The following is a 14,040-nucleotide window of genomic DNA, read 5'->3' on the forward strand; positions in this document are numbered from 1 at the left end:
AACGTTAACCGGAAAAAATTGTATTTTGGGGATAGAACGAATAAATGAGGTTAAATCTTGGTGTAATAATAACGTTACTTATTAATTAATTAAATGATCAACAACTTTAAGATTGTTTATTAATAGAAAGCGATTTTTTACGTAAATATAAATAGTGATGTATTGGCAGTTCTGAAATCTTTGACAGTTATTTGCTTTTCTTTGCAGTCGCGAGGTGACAGCTGCTTGCGGTGTATTTTATTTGGTGTCGATTTCGCGTTTTGTGCAACATTCTGACTTTGTACCGGTGAAAAAATCCTTCGCGCTCAGGATGGGCCTTAAATTTTCAACGTACAGCTAGCTCCAGGCTAGAAAAGACGCTTACAACTCCCGGTCACGGAGTAACAATTGTTGTGTAAGAGTTTTATCTGTAAATGTTTCTACGCTCAGGTTAAAATGGATAAATCGTTATGTAGTAAAAGTGTGATAAAATAATTTCAACGGCAATGGCTGTCTGAATAGATCGTTTAGAGTCTCCGTTGATTTGTGTTACGTATTCTTTTTGCGGTTTGTTGTTGTTGTTGCCCCTCTCAGTTCAACATTTTAATTTTTTCAACATCTCCACGAAAAATGGTCAAAGAAAAACCGAATTCCATCCGTATTTACGACGACGAAGGCTTTAGGCGGCGTGCCGCCTGCATATGTGTTCGTTCTGATGAAGAGACTGAGGTATTAATATATACATACTATATTAATTAATCCATATGTCTCAGTTCAATAAGTTTTTAATCATTTACAACAGATTTTAATTTAGAGTCAAATTTGATTTGGATCGAGTAAGTTTTAATGTATTGTATTAGGTTTTGCTAGTGACATCTTCTCGTAAACCGGAAAGATGGGTTGTACCCGGCGGGGGAGTAGAACCGGAGGAAGAACCAAGCGTTACAGCCACCAGGGAAGTCCTCGAGGAAGCTGGAGTCGTTGGAAAATTGGGTCGAAGCCTTGGTGTTTTTGAGGTAACGAAATATTGCGATAGCGAGAGGATTTGAGTTTGATCATGATCTTAATTTTTTATTTTTTTTGAAAAATTCAAAAATCATGTGGCTTAAAAATCGACGTTTTGTGACGCAAGGCTAAACCCGAATGTTTTGACTTCTAGGTCTAGTGTTAGTTTTAGTGCAATAAAAATATGCAACATAGTGGTATCTTATGCTAACTAGCGCTACCTATCACTGTCACTAGAACTAACATTAGACCTAGAACTAGGAACATTCAAGCTTAGCCGTCCTAAGAGACGCACAGCTAAACCCGAATGTTTTTGATTCCACAAAATATTCCACAATTTAATGCTAAACAACATTTAAAACTAGAACTAACACTAACGCCACGTCTCTCAAGACGCCTAAACCCGAATAATTCTAATTCTAGGTCTTGTGTTAGTTCTAGTGATAGTGCTAGTGTAAAACTAGAACTAACACTAGACCTAGAACCAGAATCATTCGGATTTAACAGTCTTGAGAGACATGCAGCTAAATCCTAGTGTTTCTAGTTCTAGGTCTTGTGATAGTTCTAGTGATAGCGTAAAACTAGAACTAACACTAGATGGAGAACTAGAAACATTCGGGTTTAGCCCCGAATGTTTCTAAAAACTCTAAAAATGAAACAAAATATGAATTTTGCGCACGTTGTGGGTGAGCATTTTTAGATTTCCGTTGCTACTTTGTTTAAAGATGTACAACAAAGAGACTTCCACCATATAACAGAATGCAGTTTACCCGTATCCAAATCTTTCCATATAAAACTGTTAGAAAATAATTGTTCTTTTGATTTATAATGGGCAATTTCAGTCATAACGTTTGCTACATTAGATCAATGCTGCAATGTTCTCGCCGTTACTGAGATGTTTTCCCATAATTTTTGGATCTAGTAAATTTGTTGCTAAGTGTAAAGGTATTACAGCCCTATCTCTTCGTGCTTTTAAAAGTGATAGAATTGGTTTTACTTCTAAAACAGGGCGGCATTCACATTGTAGTTGATCATTTAAATTTTGAAAATAGTCAACAAGATGAAAAATGCAAGGTTGGGAAGTTTGTACATTTTTCAAAATTACTGAAATGGGATTCAAAATTGCGTTTAATATTTTCGTCTAGAGTACTTGTTACAGTTTCTGTTATAACCAACTCTTTTAAGTTTCTTATAGGGACTTTACAGCATTATCAAAACACCGAACGCACATGCACAGATACATTCTAGCTCCTAGCGGTAATGTATGAAAAATTTGTTTGGTAATTTACAGTAAATTACGGTAAATATTTTGGTAATTTACTAAAACTAACAAGGAGATTGTTGTTCAATCCCGTTAGCAACAAGGACTAAGGTTCAATTCCAGGATAGGATCGTTAATAAAATTCGCAATTATTTTTTTATGCCAATATTTCGCAATTAATAATTATTGCTTCATCAGGGCGTGATCAGTACAACATTAACAAAACAACGAAAAACTTTCTATAAAACTTGACATCAAAAACACGTGTAACCAACAAACGTTAAAACACCTATGGTGCAAGCGGCTGCGTACAAAAGTGTAAAACAAACACTACAAACTAAAACTAACACTAGACCGAAAACTAGAAACATTTGGATTTAGCCGAGCGTCTCTCAAGACGGCTAAACCCGAATGATTCTAGTTCTAGGTCTTGTATTAGTTCTAGTACTAGTGCTAGTGTAAAACTAGAACTAACATTAGACCTAGAATTAGAAAGTTTCGAGATTAGCTGTGCGTCTGAAGCAGCTAGCGTTAATTGATATGCAGCACTAGACCAAGAACTAGAATCATTCCGGTTTAGCCGTCTTAAGAAACGCACGGCTAAATCCGAATGTTTCTAGTTCTTGGTCTAGTGTTAGTTTTAGTGCAATAAAAAAATACAACATAGTGATATCTTATGTTAACTAGCGCTACCTATCACTAGAGCTAGAGCAGTCAATATTTTTGTGCAATATATTGTACAATGTTATTTTGTGATTATCCTAGACGGCACAATATTATTGTTCAATATTTTCATTCCATATTCAGTTAACGTTTAGCACTTCTATAGTCAACATGTTAAGTGATAATTGATAATGATGCTATTTGTGTGGCCATTGCACTAGCTGTTTGTATAAAAAAGAAGAAAAACCGAAGATGGACACAAGATAAAAAAAAAATAGAAAAAAATACACACATGCAAATTTATTGAATGATCTGCGACTATTAGCTTTTCGAATCTTCCTGTGGCTAGATGGTACGCCATTTGACAAACTTGAAAATGATTACAGCTGAAATCTGTAAAGAGAATACTATGGTGAGAGATGCTATTCCTCCAAACCAACGTATTTCTCCTTATATTTGGAAAGAAGTTGTTTCGTACTGTTTGTTTTTTTTTTATTTGTATGATATTCTTCGCTTTTTATCTTCCACACCGAAGGTAAAGAGTGATATAGCTCTATAACCTCTAAAATAAACTTTCTCTCATCTTCCTTTGCTGGCGCTGTTTTCGATTCACCAGGTGAAGCTTTCCTCGTACTAGCTGAGATAGAACTGAGCTAATATTGCACAACACTACCTACAGTCGTTGCAATTTACTTCATATTGTGCAATTAAAATCAAACCCATTTTGATTTACTCAATATATTGCACAACTTTTCAATACTATCACCAAACGGTCAATATTATTATGCAATATCAAATATTGTACAATAATATTGACCATCTAGGAGCCGCTTAACACTAGACCCAGAACTAGAAACATTCGGATTTAGCATCACGTCTCTCAAGACTTGCGGAGAGATCCGTGCGGCTAAACCCGAATGTTTCTAGTTCTAGGTCTAGTGTTAGTTGTAGTTTTACACTAGCACTGTTACTAGAACTAACACAAGACCTAGAACTAGAATCATTCGGGTTTAGCCGCACGTCTCTCAAGACGGCTAAAGCCGAATGATTCTAGTTCTAGGTCTTGTGTTAGTTCTAGTGATAGTGCTAGTGTAAATCTACCACTAGAACTAGAAACATTCGGGTTTAGCCGCACGTCTCTCAAGACGGCTAAAGCCGAATGATTCTAGTTCTAGGTCTTGTGTTAGTTCTAGTGATAGTGCTAGTGTACATCTACAACTAACACTAGACCTAGAATTAGAAACATTCGGCTTTAGCCGTCTTGAGAGACATGCGGCTAAACCCGAATGATTCTAGTTCTAGGTCTTGTGTTAGTTCTACTAATAGTGTTAGTGTAAAACTAGAACTAACACTAGACCTAGAACTAAATATATTCAGGTTTAGCCGTCCTGAGAGACGTGCGGCTAAACCCGAATGTTTCTAGTTCTAGGTCTAGTGTTAGTTGTAGATTTACACTAGCACTATCACTAGAACTAACACAAGACCTAGAACTAGAATCATTCGGCTTCAACCGTCTTGAAAGACGTGTGGCTAAACCCGAATGTTTCTAATTCTAGGTCTAGTGTTAGTTCCAGATTTACACTAGCACTATCACTAGAACTAACACAAGACCTAGAACTAGAATCATTCGGATTTAGCCTCCGTCTCTCAAAACAACTAAACCCGAATGATTCTAGTTCTAGATCTTGTGTTAGTTCTAATGATAGTGTTAGTGTAAAACTAGAACTAACACTAGACCTAGAACTAGAAACTATCGGATTTATTTCAACCATAAAAAGTGACGTCACGTCGAAACTTTAAAGTGATTTTTCGGTAAGTTTTAAACTTTTACGTTTTTTTTTTTATTTGTGACAGCTTACTTGAGTGATTACCCGTCGATTTAAAAAAAAAATGTCGATTTTTAAGCGACATGATGATTCTTGAATTATACCGTTTTTTTGTCCATGTGGAGTGCACATGTAATTGTTTTAAATTTTTTTTCGCAATATTGTGATCAAATGATAATTGAAATCACGTGTTGATTAATTCTAGAGATAAAGTCACCAAAAAGGCGAGATAAAAGTAATTTTTCTAATTAAAAATCGCGATGGTATTAATGTAATTGTGTTATTTAAGTCTTTATTGGAAGATTCCTATTTAAAAGGGAGATAAATTAATTGATTAAATAGATTCTAATTTTTTCTCGATAGATTTAATGTTACAGTGTAATTAATGAAATGATTTTGTGTTCTTTTAAAGAATCGCGAACATAAACATCGCACCGAAGTGTACGTGATGACGGTAACGGAAGAGTTGGACGAATGGGAAGATTCGCGAGCGATCGGCAGAAAAAGACAATGGTTTACTATAGACGAGGCCCTCGAACAGCTGGCCCTGCACAAGCCCGTGCAACGCCACTACCTTCAGCAGCTGAAACGCTCTAAATTGACATGATCGCGAGAAGACGATGACGACGACGTACGCTTACCTTTTACCTACCTACTCCCCTTTACTGTCGGAAATACATATGCTTTTAAGGTTTCGTGGGTTACGTAAAGTAAAAAAAATAATTAATAAATAACGAGTTTTTCATTTTGTATGCGACATTAATGTGAGAAGATATTTTAATTAAATTTGTAGTACATATACAATGATTTCCGCAATAACACGCTCTCCGTTACTACTCCGACGGCGTTTTATTTATTATTACGGTCATTACTCTTTTACGGTTACTCTTTCTCGCGTCCTTAACGACTTTATTTTACCTTTATTATGCAACGATGAATCTATATACAATAAAAGAGAACTTGTACCATTTTTCTTTTTGTTTCAGTCATATTCTTCTCTTAATTTTTAACCCCAAAAAAATTAATGCAGCATAGGCAACCAAATTTACACCATTTCAATTAAAATCACTATCTACGTTATTTTATTTCGACATCATTATAAAAATATCATTATCATTTAAAAAATAATATTATTTATACTTTTAAATATTATTAATCACACTCAATTAAAAATTTATAAATAATTCAGTAATATTTCGTTTTAGTAATAGATGTCACTAATGCGCAACTGTCAAGTCAACCTAAATAAAATTACAGGTTATGTTTGGTTAAAAAACGTTACGCTACGTTTTTCGTTTTTTAAATAAAATAGTGTTTAAAAAATGGAAGAAGATAATGTGCACCGTTTAGAGGCTGTAAATGATCAAACTGGGGGTTTAATCATACGCAAAAAAGAACCTACCTTTAAAGTACCTCAATCCTCCCGTTTGGGTCTAGATAAGTTATCCGCTCAAATCCGAAAACAAAAAGAGGAAAATGAGCGGAAAATGTCGTTTTCTATATCCGAAGAGGATGGTGGCGAAGAATCAACGAGCCACGGTATTAAAAAGTCGAAAGAGAATCGGAAATTTCGTCAACCGCAAAGTGAAACTCCTACTTATACCGGCGGGATAACCGAGGAGGCCAGACAAAGGGTGCTGGATAGAATGAATAGGGCGAGGGAGAAACGTATTTTTGCTAGCACAAAAGATTTAAAACGAAAAAGTAAAGATGAAAAACATAGTAAAGATAGAAATAGAGATCGAGACAGGGATAAAGATTACGAAAGAAGAAACAGATATGTTAAATCCGAAAGGGAACCAAGCAGAAGTGAAAGAACACCGAAATTTTCTGATGAACCATCAACTCCAAACATAAAATTGAAAGATAATACATCAAGATCGTCTTGGGATGATGACGATCCTGTTCCTTCAAAAAAATCTTCGTGGGATTTTCCAACCCCAAATGTTTATAAATCACCAAGTGGGGGAGATTGGTCTGAAAGAAGTACTAAGTCAAAGTATGAAGAGGAAAGAGGAAAATCACATAAAAAAAGTGATAAGAAACAATATGATAACACTCCAAGGGCTACCCCAGCACATAAATATAACTCTTGGGCGAAGGATAGGAAAAAAACTGGTGCAACTCCCGGTCCAATAAAGGAAGAGGGACATGTGAAATGGGAATCTACAGTCGATAGACAATTATGGGAAGAAGAACAACGAAGAATTGATAGGGAATGGTACAATATGGATGAAGGTAAAATCTTTAGCAATATTTTAAAAATTAAATTGTTATAATTTAAATTAATTTCAGGATATGATGATGAAAATAACCCATTTTCAAGTGTAAGTGATGAGTATACAAAGAAAAAAGAGGAGCAATTAGAACAAAGAAGAAAGAAACGACTTTCAGCTCAACAGAGACAAATTAATAAAGATAACGAACTTTGGGAGAGAAATCGAATGATCACTTCAGGTGTAGTCCATTCCGTAGATTTTAGTGAAGATTTCGATGAAGAATCAGTCGATAGGGTTCACTTATTGGTTCATAACATCGTTCCACCATTTCTTGATGGAAGAATTGTATTCACTAAGCAACCCGAACCTGTTGTACCTGTTAGGTAAAAAATTATTTTTATTAAATTTATTTATTATAGGGCTTAATACACAAGCCCTAGTGTGACTCGGGCAACCAAAACTGGCGAAATTGTGCAAGCCCAAGTCTCACTAGGGACAAAGTTTACAGTAAGTATCTGTATACAACGTTTGCGCAAAAAAGTATTTATGGTTTCAAGCAGGGTTCAAATAAATCATGATAATATGACTAAAAAATTATGATTTTTTTAAATTTTTTAGATCAATTATGTTATGTAACATAAAACGGGCGATTATTAGTGTTTTATTACTAGTTCTCTCGTTTCAGAACGCGTTTATATATATTATGTTAGAAGATATATTTTTTTTATATCGAAGTCCTTACAAAAATCGGACGTTCGGTTTTTTTTTTTTGTTCTGCCCATTATTATTATTATTATTATTGCTGCCAGGCTGAGAGGGGCGGCCCCTCTCGTAAGCGCGACTTATAAGACCTATTGTAACTTTAGCCCTCCAGAAGTTGAGGGCAAATGTAGGTCCTTAGTATTGCACCAAGGTCTTGTTCCTTTATGTCGGTAGGTGTCAAAAGAGCTTTACCGAAAATTTTGTGTCTTAGGCGACCTCTAGCTACGCAATTCCACAGTATATGTTCAGAAGTTTCTGACTCGTCGTTGCAAAATCGACAAGTTTGATCCTCAGCTTGTCCAATGTGGAAGAAGTGGTATTTCAGGGGCGTTTGGCCGGCCAGGAAACCTGAGAACGTTTTTAGATCCCCTTTGTTTCGCTTGCCTGTGACCTGAAAGTTCTTTCCAGCGTAAGGCTACCTTTGAGGCCTCCCAACTGTTGATTACTTGTTTTGTCCAATGAAGGGTGTTTTCGGTTCTGCCCATATAAAAAGTGTTGTGTCGTGTTTGTAAAAATTGCGGAGAAAATATACAAGCACTAGTTCAAAGGTTGAAAGAACACCATGAGAAGTGCAAGCACAGGATCTTTGATGGAGAAGACCCTGGACCAAGTAACATAGAAATTAATTTAGTTAAAGGTAAACAGTATATTAATTTATATACATATAAATATGTATATTAGTATATATTAAATATTCTTAAGATATTCACCACTTCTGGTCTACCAAAAATAGACTACAACTTCGTTATTTTAAATGGATTAGATAATTATAGTTAAAATCCATTGACCAGTTGTTTGATACGTGAGAAGGTAATTAAATTTAATATTCTTAGTATTGTACTTTTGAAACTGGTTTTATTATTTATTTAATTAAGTCTTACTAGTTTCGGCCCATGGCCATCTTCAGAGACTAATGTCATAAGAGTTAACTAAGATGTCATATTGCAAAGTATTAAGTGTAATTGTAAATATTTTAAATAAAATTACTTTGAGGTTACGACAAGCAACAGATCGACACGTTAAAAAGAACGTTCTGATTTAACGTGTCGATCTGTTGTTTGTCGTAAACTCAAAGTAATTTTATTTAAAATATTTACAATTACACTTAATACTTTGCAATATGACATCTTAGTTATATCTTATGACATTAGTCTCTGAAGATGGCCATGGGATGAAACTAATAAAACTTAATTAAATAAATAATAAAACCAGTTTGAAAAGTACAATACTATAATAAGAATATTAAATTTAATTACCTTCTCACGTATTAAATGGATTACTATATTTTATTGCGTATTTTTTTGTAATTATCACCATAAAACCGGTATTTGGCCATAGTTTAAATAAAATTTGGCGTACTTACTCTCTGAATGTTGTAAAATACAACAATATGCTCCTTGGCTGTGTATGTAATACAGCATGGTGAAAAGCATGCTGTATATTCAATTATCTTCTGCAGTTTTGATGATATTTAAAAAGGGAAAATTTTGAACAAAATATGAGAAAGTACTATTTTGAATTATTTCGATATTGTTCTATAGGAATTGAGAACTCATCTGAATCAACCCTTGCTAGTAATGAGGCGTTTTCAGTTACCACCTCTCAAAAACGGCCGGCAAGCGCTTGCTCATCTACAAGTTTCTCGATGTCATTTGGTCACAATGATTCGGTTATTATATCTAAAAAACGGAAAACGAATGCTAACACAAATTTGAAAAACATTATTGTTTGAAGGCATATTGATAAAAAACAAGAAATAAATAAACAAATTGCAAGAGCTGTATTTGCAACAAACAGCAGCTTTAGATGTATGGACAATCCACACATGAAGAAAGCAATTGAATTGCCAAGACCTGGTTATAATCCCCCTTCTGGAAAAATGTCTACGACACTTTTGGAACAAATTTATGAAGAAGAGAAAACTAAATGTTGTGGAAGTCTTTCTGGGTGTGGCGTAAACATATCTGATGATTGGTCTAATGTACGCAATGAACCTATAGTATGCGCTAGCATAACCATTGAAACTGGACACTTTCTTTTGAAATTATAGATACATCCGGAAATCCCCATACAAGTGGCTAGTTAACTGATATTGCTTGCAATATAATTTCCTCGTGTAAATCAAAATACAACTGTAACGTGACATCATTTGTAACAGATAATGCTGATAATAATGAGAAGAACCATAGAAGAGAAATTGGACCCCCGCGTTATATTATCAAGTTATCACTAAACTTATGGGTGTTCTGCTCACCTTTTAAATCTACTTTACAAAGATGTAGAAGTAACAAATATCAAAGAGCATGTTACACAAATTGTAAAATATTTTAGAAATAACCAATTAGCTAGGACCAAATACACACAGCTTGATAGAAAAGCATTAGTGCTGCCAAGTGATGTGAGGTGGAATAGTATGGCAGATTGTTTGGAAGTATATGTAAGCCAATGGCAGAAACTATTAAAAGTGTGTGTCGAGAATAAAAAGCATTTTTTATCGTTGTTTTTTGAAACTAACAATTGCAGAACAACCGATAACCATCATTAAAGTTAAAGGATCACAAAGGTTCAAAAAAATAAGAGAATAAAAAGGAAATAGAGTTGACAATGTACAAAAAAGGTCGGTCTTAAACGCTCAGTGGAAGATTATTTGAATATCTTAAAACCTATAACTGTAGCACTTGACAAATTACAAAAAAAGAATGCTTACCTCTCTGACGCAGTGGAAGTTTGGAAAAAATTAAATGCATTACTCGAAGAAAAATAGTCATCAGTACAAATGAAAGTTTTTGATAAACGATATAAGCAGGCAGTTACGTCTAACCATTACATAGACTATATTTCAAATATTACTAAAACTATGTATAAGTTAACATTCGTAGAAAAAGATGAGGCTTTAAATACAATAAAGGAAATGTATGCCGGTTTACTACCGCTAACTATAAAACTACAAGCAAAAATTTCCATTTTCATCAGTAGTATTTTCAGAGGAAGTCTTAAGTAATGCTTTACAATGATAGGTGTCACAAAAACTCATTGCTGAAGTAGAGAAGGTACTGCCAATATTAAAAATTTGGGCTTGTTCACTCTACTTTACGAAACAAGTTAGGTGTTGAAAAGGCAGGAAAGAGAAGGCAAGAAAACAAGTTTTTCTTATATAAATGTTATAATGAATGTTAATTTTTGTATTAAACGTTTTGTTAATTTTGTAATAAAGTGCAGTTTTATTTTCAGTTTTGTTTTTGATTTAAATCATTGATTAAAATAAATAAATCATTTGATTTAAATCAGTCGAACCCTGGTTTCAAAATTTATTAAGGATTACTTATCAACAATAAAAACAAATGATATTTTTTTTTAATTAATTTCTTAGATAATTTCGTTTTAACTTTTAGGGATGCAACCTCTGATATGGCGATGGTCGCTAGAAAAGGATCCCACTTAGTTCGAGTTTATCGCGAACAAAAGGAACGTCGTAAAGCTCAGAAAAAACATTGGGAATTAGGAGGAACAACAATAGGTAATAAAATACTAATAAAAACCACTCTGGAGTTATAATTCAATTCTTTTTTAAAATTAAGGTAACATTATGGGGATTAAAAAGAAAGAAGATGAAGAAGACGCAAAGTTTAATAAAGATAATGACACCGCTGATTATAAAACAGATCAAAAGTTTGCCGAACACATGACTAAAACTGAAGCTGTTAGTGAATTTTCAAGGAAAAAGACGATATCGGAACAACGTAGATATCTACCGGTGTTTGCGGTTAGGCAAGAACTGTTAAATGTTATTAGAGAAAATTCGGTGGTTATTATTGTTGGTGAAACCGGTAGTGGTAAAACGACACAATTAACTCAATATTTACACGAAGACGGTTATAGTAAATACGCGATGATCGGTTGTACTCAACCGCGTCGCGTTGCCGCGATGTCAGTTGCAAAACGTGTTAGTGACGAAATGGGAACTCAATTAGGTAAAAAAAAATTATTTTAGTAATCCTAAAAATTAATATTTTAATAAGCTAATAAGTTAATACAATTATTTTGAAATAAATCATTATAATTATGTGTGTTTTAGGTGATGAAGTGGGGTACGCAATTCGTTTTGAAGATTGCACATCAGAAAACACAGTAATAAAATATATGACGGATGGTATTTTATTACGAGAAAGTCTTCGGGAGCCCGATTTAGATCATTATAGTGCCATTATTATGGATGAAGCCCACGAACGGTCGTTGAGTACTGACGTTTTGTTTGGACTTTTACGTGAGGTAAGTTAATTTTTATATTTTTATAATAATTGAGTTATATGTCAAGTTGGGATTTTTTTTTTATATTCATTGGAATTGAATATAAATAAGTGTTCCAATATAACTATTTATAATAGGATGACTTGTGGGACTTTTGAGGAAAATGGAAAAAAGCAAAATAGGTAAATTTAACATAATCTTTATTTTTGGGGTTATGCACAATATCACAAAGTTGAAGTAAAATATTTTGAGATACAGTGCAAGGTATGTAAGCTTGAATCTTGCTAAAATGTTAAATTCTCAGCTTGTTATAGTCCTAAGCATCACGTCATGTGTCTCGTTTATTCTAACTTGTCTCCTGTTCTAATGTTGAATCAATTTTCTATTATGTTAGAGGTAATCTATGACACAGTTAAGTAAATCTATTCTGATGTGCGTTCTATGAGTAATAAGCATGAATATGTGGTATGAAGTGACTCAAAATAATTAATAAATTAAATGATGAGAATATACTCCTAAAAAAGGAAAATACAGAACTATTAGGTGATGTTATCAAATCTTGAATAGTGTTATAGGTGTGCCTATAATTCTTTTGATAAGGTATGCTGTTCCAAAGTATATCCTGGTCCATTTGTATACTCGTCTCAGGCGAGATAACATCTTAAGGACCGCTAAACTCAAAAGAAAATTACTGCTGGGCGATTCACCTTGTTCTGCCCGATCTTTTAATGCTAAACAGAAAAAAATATGTATGGACCATATGTAAAATACATATGCGGGAAAGTGATAGGGGTAGGATGACGGTACTCTGTTTGCTGGATTATTCCAAGGCATTTGACACAGTTGATCATGAAACACTCTCAGCAATACTAGGTTATATTGGTTTTGAATATAATGCAAAAAAGTTGTTAAATGATTTTCTAACAGGTAGAGAACAGGCAGTATCGGTAGGGGTTGATTGCTCTGATTTCCTGGAAGTGAGATCGGGGGTGCCGCAGGGATCGACTCTTTCGCCTATTTTGTATGCATTATACACATCAAATTTTATCAAATCCATTTCACATTGTAAGGCGCACTTTTACGCAGACGACACCCAGCTGTACTATTCCTTCCCTCCGTCTGAGGTGGTTAAAGCGGGTATAGATATAAATAGTGATTTGCAAGCTTTATGTGATATTTCCGACCGCCATGGGCTTCATATAAATCAGAGTAAGTCTCTTGCCATTGTTTTCGGTCCAAAGAGCCTCAGACAGCAAGTTGCAGACACCCTCCATCTATTTGTGAACAATGAACCGTTACAATTCCATAAAACAGTACGAAACTTGGGTGTCTTAATAGACGAGAATTTGACTTTTAATGATCACATCAACAAATGCATACAAAGGGCGTATGGGAGTTTGAAGGTTATCTACTCGAACAGACATTATTTGAACCATAAAACAAGGAAATATCTCTGTGAAAGTCTGGTCCTCTCACTTTTTAACTATGCAGATGTTCTGTACTCTCCTTTTTTGTCCTATGTCTTAAAAGAAAAAATTCAAAAAACACAAAATTCCTGTATACGTTTACTGTTTGGTCTTCACCGAAGTGAACATGTAAGTGATAAGTTGCCGGAATTAAAATGGTTAAACATGCAGGGAAGGAGGGTGCTGCACTCTGTATGCCTCTACCACCGGGTCCTCCATCTTTATAAGCCACCTTACCTCTATAACAAAATAAGTTTTCGCGGGGATGTACACACTGTAAATATTAGATTTAAAGGGAGATTATCTCCACCTATTTTTCATAAAGCTTTTTTCAAAAAGTCATTTTCCTATCAGATCGCTAAGACAATGAATGAACTTCCTCTTGAGTGGACAGTGTGTGCATCATTAATAACTTTTAAAAGACACGTGCTAAATTATTTGCATGGATGGCAGTGACCTTCACGTTTGTAAAAATGGCTTTACATTTGCATAATGTTTTTTTTTTTGTTGTATGTTACAGTTAATGCGCATTCTATTAATGTTTAAATTCTCTATGGTATGGTGGAAGAACAACATGAGTTGAACCATGCCATAAGATTGTTCTCATGTAT

The 14,040-nt window shown here is 34.3% G+C and overlaps 2 protein-coding genes across 2 annotated transcripts in view; both read left to right on the top strand.

Moving 5' to 3' along the window:
* The first annotated feature begins 195 nt into the window (after window positions 1-195).
* On the top strand, window positions 196-5,704 carry LOC111423102 (diphosphoinositol polyphosphate phosphohydrolase 1 Aps). The gene is made up of 3 exons (XM_023056352.2): window positions 196-708; window positions 840-995; window positions 5,147-5,704. The coding sequence occupies exons 1-3, from the start codon at window positions 610-612 to the stop codon at window positions 5,339-5,341; spliced, it is 450 nt and encodes a 149-aa protein (XP_022912120.1). The 5' UTR covers window positions 196-609; the 3' UTR covers window positions 5,342-5,704.
* Window positions 5,705-5,926: 222 nt separating this feature from the next.
* Window positions 5,927-14,040, top strand: part of LOC111429275 (ATP-dependent RNA helicase l(1)G0007) — a 46,777-nt gene continuing 38,663 nt past the window's right edge. The window contains exons 1-5 of the mRNA XM_071194447.1: window positions 5,927-6,972; window positions 7,030-7,336; window positions 11,108-11,232; window positions 11,294-11,686; window positions 11,791-11,984. Coding sequence (XP_071050548.1) covers window positions 6,057-6,972; window positions 7,030-7,336; window positions 11,108-11,232; window positions 11,294-11,686; window positions 11,791-11,984 — 1,935 coding nt within the window. The 5' untranslated portion in view covers window positions 5,927-6,056. The remainder of the gene's footprint in view (window positions 6,973-7,029; window positions 7,337-11,107; window positions 11,233-11,293; window positions 11,687-11,790; window positions 11,985-14,040) is intronic.

The sequence above is a fragment of the Onthophagus taurus genome, chromosome 1, assembly GCF_036711975.1.
Source record: "Onthophagus taurus isolate NC chromosome 1, IU_Otau_3.0, whole genome shotgun sequence".
Taxonomy (NCBI): Eukaryota; Metazoa; Arthropoda; class Insecta; order Coleoptera; family Scarabaeidae; genus Onthophagus; species Onthophagus taurus.